Source organism: Urocampus carinirostris, chromosome 4, assembly GCF_059441175.1.
Source record: "Urocampus carinirostris isolate Australia breed hairy pipefish chromosome 4, RoL_Ucar_1.0, whole genome shotgun sequence".
In the NCBI taxonomy this organism is placed as follows: domain Eukaryota; kingdom Metazoa; phylum Chordata; class Actinopteri; order Syngnathiformes; family Syngnathidae; genus Urocampus; species Urocampus carinirostris.
In genome coordinates, this window is record NC_142352.1 from 35,354,528 (window position 1) to 35,373,619 (window position 19,092).

The 19,092-nt window shown below is 39.5% G+C and overlaps 1 protein-coding gene across 4 annotated transcripts in view; it reads left to right on the forward strand.

Moving 5' to 3' along the window:
• sox6 (SRY-box transcription factor 6) overlaps positions 1–19,092 on the forward strand; it is a 203,061-nt gene that overhangs the window by 51,014 nt on the left and 132,955 nt on the right. For all 4 annotated transcript variants that reach the window (XM_088334368.1, XM_088334367.1, XM_088334369.1 and 1 more), the window contains 2 exons: positions 6,971–7,211; positions 10,439–10,649. In XM_088334368.1, the coding sequence (XP_088190494.1) occupies positions 6,971–7,211; positions 10,439–10,649 (452 nt within the window). The remainder of the gene's footprint in view (positions 1–6,970; positions 7,212–10,438; positions 10,650–19,092) is intronic.

The window sequence follows — 19,092 nt, forward strand, 5'->3', positions numbered from 1 at the left end:
TTATTATGCCACTGCCAAATTCCGCTCTCGATTTTCCTTCTGCTGTTCACAAAGGGCTCATAACTTACTGTCAACTGTGGAAAGCCACACAGTTCCACTATTACTCGGTAAATAGGTTTGTGTTGGTGGACAGCTTGCCTTGCTGTGAGCTTTGTTCAGAGCACCGGAAACAAACCACTTTTGGAAACGACACACTGTTCAAAACACTTCAAAAGAACTACAATGGGTGAACAAATGGACATATCCACTAATTGATTTGATTTTATCCAGTTTGACTCACCCAATTTTGAGGATAACTATTAACGAATGTTTTTTTTTTAATCAATAAGAAATGAATATTATTAATTTGCATCATTATATAGGGTTTATTAAAAATTAACAATTAAAGGTTAATTTGAAACCAAGTTGGCCAGTTTTGTTTAATTATTTATCAGAAAACATTTTTTTGGGGTTGTTTTTTCCGGATTTTTATTAATTAAATACACTACTTTCCTGGGTTTAAAAATAGCTTGCTTTAACAAATCATCATTTTTCTCACAGAAAATCATATCATTCATTGATTAAACAACCAACCTTTTGACATTTTTAGTGTTGAAAAATACCAAGGATTGCATGCTCTTATATTGAGTCAGATAAAGGCCAAAATCTCTGCATTTGGATTAGTTATTTTATAAACGATGACATACATTTCCATATTCAAGTTTGTTGTTGTTCATTTTCAATTGGATGTGATGGCTGCCATGTTGAGCTTTCTTCTTTGTTGAACTAGCAATTTTGTTATTTTTGTTTGGCTTCCGCGCATGAGAAAAAACTCACCGAAGAAATGGGCACATGCTACGAATATGCGAGTCAAGGCAGACATTTTCAGTTTAACTTGGTTAAACTATTTATAGGTCTATTACAAGCATTTTACATCTGTATTAGTCTATAAACTTTTTGTTTAAAAAAGGATCATAATGATCAGTATTGACTCTTCTACACAGCTGCAGTATCAGTATCAAATAGGGAAAAGTGATTTCGAGTCATCCCTAAAAACGACTTTTTTTCGGTCCAAAATGGATCATTCTTGACCCATACTCATTTATTTGTGACCCAACTGTTTTTGAGAGCAAAAAAAAACAAAACAAAAAATACATGATGCGAAAATGAAAGACACCATAAACTCAATAACTTTTCCTGTCTCAAATAAAGTTTTCTGTCAAGAACCCACTCGCGGTGGTGCAGAAGCCCATTGGAGGAAAACAGATTAGGACAGTAAACGGTGGTATTTCATACAGACAGGGTTCAATTCACGGAAAGCAAGGTAGCGAGGCAACAGCATTTGGAACACTTGAGGTATCAATCGTGATACAGGAGGCAAGTGAGGGGTTTATGTTCCAGTAAACCCAAGCAGCAAAGTCATCATTCCAAAAGTTCATCAGGTGTCACTTATGATTCAGAATGGCAGATAGGGATTCATCACATTAGAAGAATAAAGACCTGAGACATGGGTGCTTGAGACATGACAAGAAAGACAATAAACTAGCAAGGAAACAAGGGGATAGAGTACTATTAAAGGGAAGTTGTGATTGGAGAAAAAAATTGAGGAGATAAAGACAATTGGCCACATCTGTGCGGAGGAAAATTTTACTTGGAAGTGACTATCAATCTAAAATAAGGTCGAGAGAGATATAAGAGAAGAAAGAGGGAGAAACATCCTGAGAACCAGGAACCTGAAAGCAGGATTGTGACAGTTTTCTATAACATAACTATGACCACAGCTCTGACTTTTTTCAGTAAACATAACACAACCTTTACATATTATCAAGTTGTATGTTTCTCGAGGAACTGGGAGTTACTCCATCCTGCTCCCAAAAAGTTTCCTGGGATCAGGAAAAGGGGCCATGAGTAAAGAGGAGGAGGCAGTGGAGAAATTTACATGGGGAGATTTTAGTGTGTGAGTGCTCATCGACCCTTCCTGAGGAGTCAGACAGGAACACTTAAGCGCCCTCACACCTGTGTGTGCCTTTGCCTGGCGCGGCGCAAGGACATGGAACACGCAGCTGCTCAACTATTCAAAGTGAGCGGCGAGGCAATTCCTCTTGCGGCATATTATCACAAATAATTTACCCTACAAAGTCATTATTGATACTCGGCTCAATATGCAAAGTGCACACTTCAGGTAGCTTGCTTAATTTGAGCTGGGCGGCCGCAGTTTGGGTTTTTGCCATGTGGTAATTCCTAATAGAGAAGATATCAGGAGAGTGTGAAGTGGGGGTTGAAGTATGGATGTAATTGAGTTGACTTTTTGCAAGGAAAGGTCAACAATGATGGAGGAACACTTTTAAGTAATTAATTTGGACAGATCTCCAGCTACTTCAGTGCTGCAGTTGGGAAAAATTGGATCTTTCCAGCTCCTAAGACAATCATAACAGCTTGGGAAAAAATACACAACTTTTTCTTTGTTTCCCCACAAAAATTGCTGGAATTCCAAAGCACCTCGAAAGTGTGTGTTTCTGCCATTTGACGAGAGAGAGGGTGCGGTGTAAAGCCTTTTATTACAAGTTGATTATGTAGCCAGAAAGCCGGGGGCTGCGCAGCATGGCACAATCACAATGGAGGGCGATAATTTAATTGTGCTAAACTGTGGAGTCCGTGTCAATGCTCCTCCAGCTGGGAGCTGTCAGGTAGTAATATCTCATTATGGCAGGTGAAGAACCCTGAGGAACCCTACCACGACACCTGTTAGAACAAGAGGAACCCCTGAAGGGAAATGAGCAGATGATTTTGCTGAGCATAGACACGCACACAAATGCGCTCACACACATCTCAAATTCCCCAAAGTAATCGCTTCAAAAATGGTATTCCAAAGGTTTATACAATTATCTGCTGTATCTTCTTTACATCATAATTAAACATGAACAGATGATTAATAGCTTGATGACTACACTGTACATTACAATAAATTTGACTGATTTATGGACCACCTTGGTTAATTGGCAGCCTCATTAAAGTCATTTTGTGTTAGCTCTGGAAGGCACAACTTTCTATTGGGTAATGGGGCTTAAATAATTGGTGAAAGTTTAGTCAAAGGTGTCTAATGATTGAATCATTTATGTATTTTATAGCGAAATACAGTTTTTCCCAGCACTTATGGTGTTTTATAGAGACATATTTCAACAGATGGGCATAGTAAACAAATTATTAAAAATTGAACTCCAGTTTAATCTTTTTAATGGTTTTATATTGTTGTAAATGTAATGTTGAATGGTCAGAAATATCCCTCCTTTTCAGTTAATTTTATTTGAGTTGTCCTTTTTTATCATCCATATTCTTTTTTTAATAACTTAAAAAATGGTATATCTGTGGTTACCCTTTTTTAACATTTTTGATATATTTGGATATTTTTCAAAGTTTGTAAAAAATATTGTTGAAGGCGGGTGCATCATTTTATTTGTCCTTAAAAAGTTAAAAAAAAGTTTAAAGTAGAATATTCTCACGATGTGTTAACAATTAACAATCCCCAACTACATTCAAATAGCCACTATCAATTTCTAGGCCAGAAGATGGCATCAGCAAGAACATCACCATCTTTAACGTTTTGAATTTTCCCAAAAACAACAACAACAAAAAAATCCATGTATTTTTTTTCAAATCTAATGAAAAATACTGCCTATTTCCATTCATTTTGGTGGTAGTTTTTCTTTGTTGCAGTCTCGGTCTTGACCTCCAAAGTAATGTATGACCCTCAATTGTGGTCACTGTATTGTCTTGGCCTTGACTACTACAACACCGACACACTGAGTTGTAAAGCAACATAGGTTTTACGATCTAAGTGTGTGTTGTGTCATAAAACTCCCATGATGGATAAAGTTGTTAACACTTAGTTGTTGTCGTGCAGAACTGGGCCTAACATTTTTTCCCGCACTTCGCACCCTGGTCTTGACTCACTCAATAATAATTAAGGATACCCTCAAGCTAATGAAGCACACCACTAATCCAATTAAAGACTTTAGATTTTTGAAACCCCCCAAAAGAAATAATAATAATTGACTATTAACATTATTTTCTTATTAAAATGATAAAGTTTGTCTATACTAAAGGCTTACACAATTTACAAGAATCCCAAAATGTACTCAGGTCAAGAGCAAGAAAGTCACATAGGCTCCATGGAATCCAACAAGAAGTTATTTGCCACCGGTGTCACAAGAAGCGTAACAGTATGACCGGGCAAACACTGCAAGTCAGTTGGCCCCTTTCACTGTGAAAGGAGAGAATGGATAGCAAAGAAAATAGTGCCCTCCAAATAGAAAGAGGGCTTGGATGCACAACACCCTCTCTAATACTTCCCAATTAAGCAGAGGTTGTTTTGCTTGACATTGTAACATTATCACAGGGAACAATTCATGAGTCAAAGCATTCCAAGCTATATTATGAGATCGAAGCTGAGGAACATAAGTCCTTTTCTTTAATATTGTCATATATATATATATATATATATATATATATATATATATATATATATTATGTGTGTGTGTGTGTGTGTGTGTGTGTCCATTATCCATTATCTGCACCACTTATCCACAGTAGGGTCGCGGGGGTGCTGGAGCCCATCCTAGCTATCTCCGGGCAGTGGGCAGGGGACACCCTGAACTGATTACCGCCCAGTTGCAGGGCACGCAGAGATGAACAACTCACTACCTCATTCACACGTCGAGACAATTTCGACCGGCTAATTAACCTGACATGTATGTTTTTGGAATATGGGAGGAAACCGGAGTGCCCGGAGGAAACCCAAGCAAACATGGGGAGAATATGCTATATTATATATAACTACTGTGCTGCCTTGCTGCCCTATATATATATATAGTTATATATATATATATATATATATATATATATATATATATATACATACATAAAATTTGCGACGGCGTAATAAAGCATGAGTTATGGCAGCCATTCAAGGATTTATAAACTAAAAACTCGCCGTGCTTTTTTTCTGCTCCGCTTATCATATAAACGAACAGTTGGAACTTTTTAGTCTACTGTAAATTCATTGAGGTTAAGTCACTCCAAAAATTTCAGAAAAAATTTGATCTGTAAACAAGTTTGCTTTGTTTGCTTTTGAGATCAGGCCCGTAAAAAGTGTGATTTCTTTGGTAAAAGATAATTCATTTTTACATACTCACACCCACACTGAAATAAATTTAACTTTGTATTTTCCCCTCAAAAATTGCTTTTATTGTGTCAGCTGAATCTACTGCTGAGAAAAGCCTTTAGATCACATAGTTGTGTGATCCTCGTTCCAGTGTGAAAAAGAAAATGCCGTACTTGCTGTCAGATATTTCAAAGAATTATTTCCCCTTTCAGTTATATGAGTTGGTATTGTATGGGGCTTGTCAGAAGAGGGGGCGGCGCTCAGTCAGTTCTCGGCACTCTTTAGCTGCCTGAGCGGAGACCCTCCTCACTCTGCTAATAAATTATTAACCCCTACTGACAAATACTGTTATGGAGCCTGCCGCAGATCTGTTGCATTCTTTAACAAGATCACCGTAGACACGTGTTACAAAAGAATGGAGTCTCCATCGCTTTCCCTCCATCGCCTTGCCTTGCTCACGCCTCAGCAGTTTGACTGATGGCTGGAGACTAAAGTAAAAGTGCCTGAGAGACTGAATATTTTAGTGGTAAAATAATGCCACTTGATTTACTGTGTAATACAAAAGCAGTGCTTTGTTTCACTCTCACACTCCATTGAGGACAGGGTGTTTGTTGCACTCTAGGCTTGGGCTTTTTGGGTTCATTAATAAAGAATATGTCGGTGTGCGTGGACCTGAACATCCGCCAGTGCTTACAGCTTCCTCTTACAATTACAATTGTGATGTCCATTATTAGTGGAGCTGGGATTAGGATCTGGATTTAAAATTAACAAACAAACCAGTAAACTAGTCAAAGGCTGATTAAAATTGGAAGGCCGATTCCAGCTAAAAAAAGGACGCCAATGGATGGAGGCGGGAACAGAGGGACAAACTGACACGCAAACCAAAAAGAGACCGACAGACAAGCAGCTTGCTACCTGACTTAGGGGACTTGTTTGTTCAGCTGCTGAGACACATGATATAAACTTAGACCACCTTTGTTGAGTACCCCCGCCCTTCTGAATCTGTGACAGTGCACCAGTGTGTGCATGTGAATATGCAACACCTCAATAGACAAGTGATTTTTTAAAAAACTATTTGAGGTAGTAGAAACATTTCCTTAGTGAATTTTTGTGAAATATCAAATACATTTTGAGGGCCATTCATGATCATAATAAGGTTCATCGTATGAGGAGAGATTTCTCTCGAAGAACAATAAAAATGGCTGCTTTACTGTATACAGTATGTAGAAGTGGAAAACATAATGTTAAATGTTTGTATCCAAAGTATTCTTTCAGATATAAAAATGTCATTATACTAATTATGTTTGCATGTATAAAAAACATCTAAAAAACACATGTTTTTTATGGATCAATTTGACGTAAAACTATCCTCGTATTTCCTAACTTTCCCATCTATGCATTTATCAGTATTTTTGATTAATCTCTGCATCTCAACATAAAAAAATAACATAATTGGATTCACTCTCTGAAAATTGAAATCTTTTGGGAAAAAAAACCGGATTTTAAATTATTTGTTTCCCCCTTTTTTTCCTCATTGCCCCATTGTCGTGCTTACCCAGTGCCTGAGTATCTTGAGATTTGGCATAGGCCTTATGCATTCAGAGTAACATGAGAAGTCATGTGCAATGAACAAAATATTAGTATCCCATATCCTGCTCCAAACCCCTGTAGTAAAAAGGTTGATCCTACAAGTGCTTGTTTTGTGAACTATTTTCAAGCACCCAAAAGTAACTGATTTCCGTAGAGCCCTAAAGAAACACCGCTGTTTATCTCTATGGTTCATTCGTAATCACTTAATATTAAGGATGTGCACATTTGTCCCCCCTACAGCAGAGTCATGTCTTCCAAGCAAGCAGCATCTCCTTTTGCCTCTGTGGTTGATGGAGATGATACCATGAGCCATGATCACTTGTCTTGGGAAAAAGAGGAGACGGCTGACGCCCACTGCACACCGCAACTGCCGCTACACAATCTGCTCCATGGAAAAGCTCATCCCGATGAAATACAGCCGCTAAGCAGCGTACCTCCAGAGAATGACTGGGAAAGCTTGATGTCTGCCCAACAGCGCATGGTGAGACACAACTTGAAACACCAGTTGACAAAGAAGGGCCTCACAAACAAACATAAACATTGAAAGGAAAAAAAGAGTGTGTGCGATATTTTGTCATGGTTGAACTAAGACCAAGCCTGATGTTTGCAAAGTTTTTAATACTCAGAACTTTCAGTTCTTTAAAGTTCATTTTTGGACTCAAACCGCATTACTATGCTCCCCTTGGTGTTGCAGATCCGGTCTCAGTAGGCACTCATTGTCCCTGGCTTGTACAAAGAAGCTGCTATTCTATCCATAGCTCCAGCCCCTCAGAGTAATGAAACCTCTGAGGTCTGAGCTGCTCTGCCAAATGCTAAGGCATCATCTATTCTCAGAGTAAACAGTGAAACGTTTCCCTAAACATTAGCAATGACACAAGTCCCAACTGCATCATGGTCAGAAGACTTGGCCTTTTCTGCTTCCCTGGAGGTTGCATTCTTGTTTCTATAAAAGAAACATGTCTTGTCCTTGGTAGCTGTGTCTTGTTTCCTGGTTTGTTCCGTCAAACCTAATTGGCAGCCGTTCTCCAGATGCTGTAGGTTCTAAGTGCATCGCTACTTTGATGTTGGCGTAGTGAAGGGCATCATCGGCACTTGTGAGCTAGATGCGCGCACACAAGAGGCAGGTGGTTGTCTTTGACAGATGGCAGCACAGTAAAGACACCCAGAGGTCCTGTGAAGTAGATCCACAGTTGGTGGGTGAGACACTCAACAACACATAATTGCAGCACAACACATACTATATGCATCCACATGAACACAATTATATGAAAAGTTTCTGTTTGAAATCTTCCTTGACATAAGTGAAAGAAAAAAAATCCCAGAATTCAACAGTTCTCAGTGACTGAAACTTTTCATAATCCTTATACAGTGTGAAGAGATTTACTCAATTGAATTCAGGGCATTAACATTTTGGAGAAAATCACTCATTTTTATTAGATGCCAGGGCTCTACGCAAATGTTTCCACTGCTTTTAGTTGGTTGCAGACCACAGGACAGCATTAGTGTAGAGCAGGGGTGTCCAAACTTTTCAGAAAGTGGGCCAGATTTGGTTAGTTGAAAATGTGTGATAGCTGACTATTCAGCGTTGCAGATTTTCAACAGTCTTTCATAAATTCCTCTGTGAATATTTTTCAGTGCTTGGTGATCAGCGATGCGACCTTGTAGTTCGCCTTTGTAGCATAATCATTTGACTCACTAGCTCTCGTTAAAAAGCGCTGCCACATTTGCTTCACCCTTTCATAGCGTTCGTTTGGTCTGGCAGTGCCTCTTGATATTATATTATGTGAAAACAGCCACAGTATCTTGGAAAATTAAGAAGACGCAGTTGTTTCAGATTGTGTTGAAAAAATACTCCCTTTATTCAGTTGTGCTGGAAGCGGCACCCCTCACATTCTCATATTCTCACGTTCAACTTTTCTTTTTTTTTTTAAAATTAACAGTCACTCCGTCAGAAAAATGGTAGGCTAAAACTCTTACAGAAAGCCAAAGGCAGGGTGGCCAAAGGGCTACTGCCATCATCTGATGAAATGGTAATTTATTTGTGTTTTTCGTACAAATTTATGTTATACCACAGTTAAAATTACTGTCTGGCTACATACTATTAATGTTATGATCGAGGCCGCGGGACAGGAAACATTTGATCACGGGCCGGACTTATGTAATGCCTGCTTTAGAGGGACTATGTTTCACTTGTAATATGAAAATTAAATCCGATAGAAACTGTTATCAGCACACACTTGGTATGAACAATTGACCTAATTACTGGACCAAAAAGTTGGACCTGAGTAAGCAAAGGGTGGCGGAATCCACTGAGAACCATAACTATTTGTTAAACTTAAAGGCCTTGTTGACTTACATTTAAGTTGTGACACAAGATAGTATGAAGGACTAATCTGGTTGAAAAAAATACTAGCTATTACAAGTCTTAATATGAAGAATTTCTTCATTTAAACAGATGATACAGATCTTAAAGGAGGACTCTTTAAAGAAAATGACTGAAACTGAAATGCTGACTACTGTGATTCCAACAAGTCTACTAAAAAGAGATTATTCTGAAAAAAAAGTATCACACACTAGTGTAGCATGATACAGAGGAGAAAATAGAAAGACATAAGGCAAGAGAAGAGTGTGCTGATTACCTGACTCCACTGCTGTTCCATGCGTCTGTGTAGGCTGTGCCCTGAACCCGTGCCAACTGATTAACCCAGCAGCACTCCTCCACTAGCCCCAAGCACTCTCCACTGTCTCTGCCACGCTGCATAATCATCCAACACAAGGTTAGGAAGTGCACAGCAGGTTGGTCAGTCGAGCCACCCTGGCGCTTGGTACAAGACCACCTGACATGCAAATACTGAGAAAAGATGACAACATTTTGCACTGCCCACGCTGTTTTTTGTTTTTTTTTAAGTATGACCTAGAGATTGACCCCAACCATACCATTGTCTGCTGGATGTAGGAATCTTTCCGCTCCTTACAATGAGGGCGGCCGTTTAAATCATATCTAACTGTTCCCCCGTTAATGGCAGCGGCTCCTTGCCGCTTAGCGACCTCATGCTCCACAAACCATAATTAACACCACCTTCTGTCAGATGTTGCGCTCAACCGTGGCACTTGTGCCTACGGTAACCTCACATCTGTGGCGTATCGCTCCCGCTCTCTCTCATGCAAAGCTACATCCCATTCTCCCAGTCCCCCTGCGTGTACAGAGGGAGCACTCAGGCATCCGGCAAGAGGCAAGACCCTATGTTAAAGACTAAACCATGCACAGGTGGGACTGAAAAAATAACAACAGCTTGAGACAGGACACAGATTTACGACGTCTCCAGGCACTCAGCTGAGAATAGGTCTGCACTCGAAAATGAACAAATTACACAGCCGTCACCTGAACACAAATGCACACTCAAAAGCAATTTGACGAATTACAGTTGGGACGTTTATCTGTCTCGTCTCAGCAGCTGAAGTCAAAGCGTGTTATAAATGTAGCCTATTCAAGTGCACCTAATCATTTCATCTCCATTTTCCACATAAAATCCTATTTAGTAAGTGCTGTGATTTCTATTGAAGAAACGCTGCTATATGTAATCACCAAAGCAGTCCTTTCACCCATCCACATAACGACACATAACTGAAGTCATGTCAGAAAGCTTAAAGCCAGTGCCCAGAAACCACTCATCTCTTGTCATTGTGGCCCATTTTTTTGTTATGCAGGAGTCTGACAGCAATAAAGTATGTTCCCTGTACTCCTTCCGCAACAATTCCACATCCCCGCACAAGCCTGAGGAGGGGGCCCGGGAGCGAGGCGATGTGCTTAGCACCTCAGTGTTTGGAACTCCTGAGCGCCGCAAAGGAAGCCTGGCGGACGTGGTCGACACGCTCAAGCAGAAAAAGCTGGAGGAGATGACCAAGACAGAGCAAGACGGTAGGGATTCCTGCTCTATTTGTACCCGTAAATAACGAAAAAAATGCCTCCGAGGATGAGTCTTACAGTGATTTCCGACATTCCTTCTGCCTCTTTCCATGTGTCAAAGTAATAATTCTGTGTTTTTTTCTTTTTTTTTCCAAACAAACATTATTCATGGAAAATATTATCCCTCTGATAAGTATATCGACTGTATGTCCGAAAGACTTTTCCCTATGTCGCCGTCTCCCTCCCACAGCCTGCAGTCTATAAAGAGTACAGTGGTGAAAGAAGCAAATATTTGAACAAGCTGCAGTATCACATCCCCCTTCATAATTAGGGCTGTAGTAATGTAACTACATCCAATCAAATGTCAACCTCCCCTGGGAATGCATGGTTCCCAGTTAGTGTCTCGGGAGCTCTTAGCTTAAGCACTTGATCAAATGAATAAATTAGACCTCTGTTAGCTTAAAAATAATTTTCTCGTCTTCCTTTAAGTGTTAGTTTTGTTTTTGTTTTTTTACTGCATCAGACTGGACATAGTGCTTTTGGATTAATCAATCTGAATATTACAGACCTTCGAGGATTTTGTAATGTTGCAATAAGCACTCGCAACATTAGATTGACAGAGGCTGCAATAATGACAAAAACCAGAAGATGGTGTTGGCGAGTAGAACAGTTCCAAATTTCATACAACACCTTTATGGGGACAGTGTGTTTATACTAAGGCTGGCCTGATCTGATCCACAGTATCAGTTGGTCCTAGGCAAAAATGGCTAGAGTGAGAGCAATAGATTAGACAACCAAATCCTTTAACCAGTGGTTCTTAACCCTGTTGCAGCTACTGAACCTCACAGTGCATTCACCAAACCTTACTTTAGTGTAAAATATGTTGTTGTTTTTCAAATTCAAAACATATAGATCTTCGACTACTCTATCCGATAACTCTTCATGGATGTTCTCTATTCTGGCGATGATGGTGTATTTTAAAAGAGGGAGTTGGGATCATTTACCTTTGTCTTCTGTTCCCAGTATCAGATTCGCCATCTTTAACGCAGCTGGCTTTACAATCGGTTCTGTGGTGTGTGGCTTATTCTGCATAGTTATCGCGTACGCAACTTCATATGATGCTGTGAGGATCAGTTTGCTAATGGGTACAAATCTAAGACCAGGCAGAGTGGCCTTATAGTCAAAACTAACCCCTCCAGGGTAAATGTCGGGGTGTCCTTGGGCAAGACACTAAACCCAGAATGCCCCAGATAGGCAGGTAGGCGCCTTGCATGGCTGATTCTAGCTATTGGTACGTGAATGGGTAAAAGTGTGAAGTACATTGTGAAGTGCTTTGGATGTCTTCAGTGTCTGATTAAAAGTGCTTTACAAATGTAGTCAATTTACAATTTGAATTCAGTAAGCATTGCATTCTTAAATTTCCCATCTCAACATAGGTTTTTGAAGTGTTCCTTTATTTTTTACGGTGCAAGGCTAGAGTTTCTCAACGTGCCATTGCAAATCATGCAGAGTTTATGCTGATTCTCTGCATTCTTAATACGCAAGAATTTATTACATATTTGTTCATATTCGTCCAAACGCTTTCTCATTTTGCTTGACAAAGTATGGATTAAAATATGAAGCAAGTAATTGCATGGCCTACCATGATGAGATTCACACGTTGGATCACTCCTGAGTTAACTAAATTCTTTACAGCACTGATTGGCCAAGTAACGTCGTATGATCATCTAAACCCACTAATGCCCAAGCAGGGCATGTTATCCGATATAGACATGATGAGTCAAGGTGCCTTGTTCACCGCGGCTGAGGCTCCACTGAACCCCTGAGACTGGCTCAGCAAATACCTAGGATTAGATTAAAACCACGTTAAGTACCATGTACCTTAAACCAGAACTATGACTTACATCCTCAAATTCACGATTATTTTGATTTATTAACATTTAGACGGGGCAGCACGGCGGCGCAGTGGTTAGCGCATGTGCGGCATAGTTCTAAGGTCTTGGGAACCTCTTGTGTGGGTTCAAATCCAGCTACCGGACTTCCTGTGCGGAGTTTGTATGTTCTCCCCGTGCTTGCGTGGGTTTCCTCCGGGCACTCCGGTTTCCTCCTACATTCCAAAGACATGCATTTCAGGTGGATTGGCCGGTCCAAATTGTCCCTAGGTGTGAAATTGCGAGCGAGTTTTCTGTCCCTGTGTGCCCTGCGATTGGCTGACAACCAGTTCAGGGTGTCCCCTGCCCACTGCCCGATGATTGCTGGGATGGGCTCCAGCACCCCCGCGACCCTACTGAGGATAAGCGGTGCAGCTAATGAGATGAGATGATATGAGAACATTTAGACGTGATAGTTGCCATGTTGAAAGTTCTTCTTTGTTGAACGGACAAGCCTCCTTACCTCCACACACAAAGAAGAAATGAGAACACCCTCGTATGCATTATGCACCGGTTAACTTAAGCAAACATTTCATCCATATTTACTGTATTTATTAAGTTTTTGGTTTACAAAGATAATCGGACCTGTAAAGGAATGGTGACAAATCATTAACACAGCTGTATTTCGGTATTAGATACGAAGGAGCCATCCCAGGTTTGGACTGGAAATGATAATTGTGTTTCATCAAGTTGATTTAAACTCTGAGCTCACTGTGGCCATGCCCGGCATTATGATAATGAACCCCAGCTGGTGAAGCCCGTTTGGTGCAGTAAATTTAAATGGTCAAGTGGATCTTGTAACCCAGGGCCGTATGTCATCGCAAGAAGGAGAGGCTTGCTTGGAGTGCCATACAGCTGTTTTAATCTCCTGTTAATAGTAGAGACTCAGCCTGCCTCATGCTCAGTGTATCGTTGCCACCAAAATAAAGTCCCCTGTCAGAGGAAATTAGCTTCTAAGAAGTAGAAAAGGCAAATGATAGGAGAGGCACAAAGTTCAGAATACTATTCCCGTGCTGCAGGAACTGAGAGACTCTCAGTTTTGGAGAGCACTTGAGAAAACTTCAGCGGTGATGAACAGTGATTACTGTAAAATGGGAGGAAGAACGACTCTCAGGGCAAAAGAAAAAGGAACCTCGCTTAAAAAGTGGCAAAATCAAATTTCTCCTTCTTTGTTTGTGAAACGAGAGGTGGCTGAAGACGGGAAAAGGGCAGGATGGGGGAGAACACAAGAAGGTTAGAGAAGCCATTTGTTGTCGTAATGACACCGCTAATGTGCCGCAAGCAACAGATGAGCTAAATATAGCGCTTATCTAAGCATGACAACTGTTGTGTCCAATTCCATCACTTTGGTGTCTGTGTGATCAGGATAACTGAGGTCTTCGCCATCTGCTACCATTCATTTTGAGGTTCCCATGCCTGGTCGGCAAATGTTATTGTCCTAAATAATTAGTCACAAAGTTACATTTTAAAAACTGTTTCATGCTGCTCGGCCTTACAATCAGGGCTGGGAGTTGTATTTTAAAAAGGTAATTCGATACCGTTACTGGTTACCTGTAGAAAAATGTAATGCTTCCTGTCATCCGAATACAATTCGATTGCAGTACTTTAACAACTTTTGGATACAGGTATTCCATTACCAAATATCCTATTAAAAACAAAACATTCAGACAATATAACAGTAATGTGATTGTAAAGTGGATTTTGAACAGCAATTAACTGCAAAATACTAAAAGAAGCCAATCAATCAACTCGACTATATGTCCTTGAACAAATCACTAGCACGCGCTGACCATTACACACACACATAAGCAGCCTCGGGAAACTGCAGGCCTGCGTCATTTCAACAATATGAGTGCTACATTGAAGGACAAATCAAATGCAGGCCAAAAGAAAAGTTCGTTTCCCTGCAACACAGTGTGACAAACATGCAATCTGTACAAGCTGCGCAGCAGATATGGACCTCCATAAGCTTTGCACATAGGTTGTGTGTAAACCTCATCTTTCTCTGTCTCTCTAGTATCAGTGAATGAAGTTATAATAGACACAATGTATTTATCGGCGCATTATGTTCATGTGAATATACTTCTAAATAGGGATGTAATCCATCAAAGTACTTCTTATTTTAACTATATTAACCGTAATTTGATTACATATTTTTTCTGTAATTATAACGGAATATAATTATTTTTTGGGGGGTTCCTATCACGTAACACCGTTAAATGTATTCCGTTACTCCCTGTACCTGCTTACAATACATTTCAATCAAAAATGTGTTCATCATTGTACAATCTTTTTATTTTTACTACATTAGTCCCTTTTCCACCGCTATATCCTTTGGCTCTTCTTTTTCCACTGTCGGTCTTAAAGTGCTGTAAGTGCTTGTGACTGTGCTAATGAATGAAAATGTCCTCCAAGCAGGGTGCATTGCATTTAGCTGAATGGTCACCTTTGCTGTAAAAGCCCTATTAGGTGCAGTTGCCAGCAGGGCTAACGATTGTAGCCCATGTTTACTTACTTGCTATTGTAAATGTATTATTTATTGACGAGTCTCCAGACTACTCATCAAGAGTTGAAAATGTAAGGATAAAGTATAAAGGTTGAGGGAAAATAGCTGGCATTGTAAAAAGAAAGCCAAGATTGTATTTCTATTCAAGTGAAACACTTTTATGTAACATTCTAAAGTCTGGATCAATGCTTGTCAGTTCAACTCACAGATACTGTGATGGAAATCTTGCTTGAAGAAAAAGAAGACAAATTCCGTTTCTAGTATCCGGTGGCGTTGTTGAATTAATTCATTTGCAATTCTACCGTAACCATTACTAAACTTAAGTATCTTTTATTGAGTCATCCTATTGATGAAACCTCATAATAGTTATGAAACATTCAAGGAACGGTTGCATGGCTGACGCTGCTGTCGGTTGGTTAGTGTTTAAAAAGGGAAAAGTGTGGAGCACATTGTAAACCGCTTTGGAGGTCTTCATTGACTTGAAAAGCACTATATAAATGCAGACCATTTTTTAGACCAAGATGCCTTTGCAAAGTTAAAGTAACTAACATAAAATCTGACATTGTTTTAGACCAGTGTAAGCTTTTGGTAAGGTACATACATTTGCTTCACTATATCCAATTTAATAAGTGGACAATTGTAACACTTTAAGATTTGTTATGCATATCTTTTTTCAACCATACCAAATATCATAACATTCTGTACTGGAAATACATTTTTTGATTCTAGAATTTTTAGAACAGCCTTTCCTTACAACAGTACAATGTTATTGATTGTGCTTAATTCATGAAGTACTTGTGTTGTCTATATAGTTTAACTACGTTTTTTTACGCACCTTATATATAACTGATTTAAAAAGTATGTAATTTTTGAGTCACATAGTTTCTGGTGGGCTCTTTGGACAATTTCACTACTTCCTGATTTTTTTTAACTTTTTCCCCCTTAATTAACACACTTTTACTCTATAGCATACAAACAACCTATATTTTTTGTTGAGAATATCTGTGTATTATTTGTTATTGCAACATCCATTGCAGCCTGGTCATCCTGGAAGGGGGATTACCAAATGTGCGGTCCCTTGTCAAGGTTTCGTCATTTTCCTCATGTTGACGTTTTTGAGTTTTTCCTTGCCCTCATGTAGGTTTTCGATCAGGGGATGGTGTAATAATAGTCTGTAATAATAGTCTGTGGTCTGCACTAACCTGTGCAGGCCTTTGAGACTTTTTGTGATTAAGGGCTATACAAATAAAATGACTTGACTTGACGTGCAAAATTTTTTTCAATTTGGTAGTTAGCCTCCCCCTTTCGATTGACACCTTTCTCGGCCAATGGCAGGCTTTTTTTCACAGTCAACTGCCCGCATTAGCCTATACGGGCCTGTTTGATAAAACATATATCACCTCTAATAGGTTTATATATCTTCAGCCAGTAGTAAGCGATTTGAAAGATGGTTAACACATTGATAAGCCAATGAAATTTGCAACTTTAATGTATACATTATTTTGATGTGTATTCAAATCCAAACTAAAATTAAACGTATACATAGCAAATAGTGATTCATTTTTATGCACCATAATTATACGCAAGTGTGCACAATCATTGAATTGACTTTTGGAAGGAGGAGTGAAACATTTACGACTCTTTCACAATGTCTAAAAAATTGGCCACAGTGAAATTAAAATGTTCAAAGCTTTTACTGTAGTAAAGTGGTTGTCTCCAAATGGACACTTTTGGAAACCCAAATCTGTGAAATGTGTGAAATACAATGTTTAGTTTTTCAGATTGTGATCAAATTTGACAAGGTGCCAGGTATCGCTTCAAGCTATTGTTTCACCTGTTTTCTAGCTAAGATGTCCATGCTACACTAATCAGCAGGCATGTAATTGCAAAAAAATATTTTGGTGAGAATAAACACCTATTTCTGTGTATTCCAACTCATATTACTCAATGTTAGTAGCACTGCAGTTTTTATTTCCGTCCATAGGCTCCCAATGGTACAAGAACAGCATTCAATTTACTTTGGTTGCGTCTTGGATTGGGATTTTAGGCGAATTGTACAGTAATGTTAAGAGGTTAAAGTCATCTTGTATCTTGACAGGAGCTTCATATTGGAGTTGCTCAATAAATTAAGAAATGCTTCACAGTTTTATGAAGGTTTTATTTTTAATATGCGGAAAAGCAAATTATGTTGCAAAAAAGTGCTCAACACTGGTTGCTTACCTCCATTACAGGCGTTAACGTGGAGCAAAGGTGGGCCCACACGCTCCTATTTGTGACCATAATCCCCTGAGTGAGGTTGTGTATTATCACTGTATAATGACTGTGCAGCATGCTGAGTGATGATCATTGTGCCATCATTATGTTCTTTTACAACAGCCATGTAATGAGATTGGGGGGCTGTGGGAAAGCTCAGGAAGAGAATAGTTTGGGCGCTGATTAGCCCTGATCAACTCTCGACTCTGTTGTAACACTTTCTCCATCAGTGTTACAACCCCTGCTGTGTCCTCATGTAGCATCCCAGGAAATTGACTGCAGGTGCAATATAAGACAGACGGGTTTATTTGGGTGGGTGGTTTATGGGGTTAATTTCATAGGTTTGCTATGATAACGGAAAAAAAACACAAATGTAATTTTATAAAAGTAAATGTGGCATTCCACATACATTATAAAATACTAATTTCCTTGCCCCAGACTGATGCACTTTCTCCCCCTCCTCTGCCTCCTATTTCTCCCCTCTCATCTCATCCCAGCTGCCGTGTCATCTGCTTCTGTTTTATCCCACCTAATTAATAGGAATCTTTGTTATAATGATCTGAGCATGAGCCTCTGACTCCATGCATATGCAATGAGGGTCGGAGAATCCAGTTGCCTTGGTTGCAGCTTTGGAGGCCTTCTTGAGCCACGTAGCTGTTTGTGTTTCCTCTGGGTACAGCATCTCACTGCTTAGGCCAGGACCTTCCTGGCAGGATTCAGACCGATGCACGCTAGCCACATAACAGTGGAGCATTTTCCAATCCCCTTTAATAGTACGACGCTCCTTTTTTTTCAACCAGATTTTGTGGCAAGTAATCTTTTTAAAAAATGCTTGCTATTGTTTCACGTCTGAAAAGGGAGGGTGGCCTTAAGCATTTCTTCGCCCCCCCCCCACCCCCCCCCCATGCATATGTGTGTGTGTTGTGTTGCCTTGGCCTGTGGCACAGTGCGTTAGGCCAGCAGAGCTGCGCTCTGGTCTGTCACTTTTGTTTGAATAGGTAATGCTGATCTGTTCAGGGTGAAAAGACATGAGCTGGAATCGCTTGTTAGGACATATGATGAAAAGCTGCGCTCTGCTCTCTGCCAATCAACCCTCTTGTCACCCTGTAAAGCAGAAGTTAAATAGATTTTTCGGCTGTGAAGTCCGGGCAGCCTGCCACACTGACATTTGAACTTGGAACAAAAAATGCCCAGTAGACATCTCCTTGCTTTATCTACCCTTTTAATACTCTCAATGAATAGGATATTATTATTACTACTAGTTTTATTTTAGATTGCGCTTTATATGACCAAAATGCACAAAAAACAATAATATTTCATCAACTAAAAAGTTTATTTTTCAATCCCTATGTTCTTAAATAGAGAATTGAAATTACAATTGGAATCAAATACATTGTATTTCGTAAATCAATAGTTTGGCTCATACAATTTCAGCAAGAATTTCCAAACCACTCAAGTCTGCCTCCAACGTAGTCATCTTTAGCGACCCCCAAAACCGTCATTGTTTTTAAATAATTTGTAAAAATTACACTCAGGTGTGGGCTGGCCAGTTTTAAGGATTTCTTAAATATTAATTTTCTATTAATTTTAAAATATTTTATTGTGATTAAACCCGAAGATAGTACGTCTTTTATAAAAGTTGATACGTTAAAATTTGAAGGATTCATCATGAATGAATGAATGGCCTTTATTTTCAGTGTACGGAAGGACGATGAGATTGGAGGGCTTTTCCTTTCAGTGCAAAATAAAAGGAAGTAAAAAAATG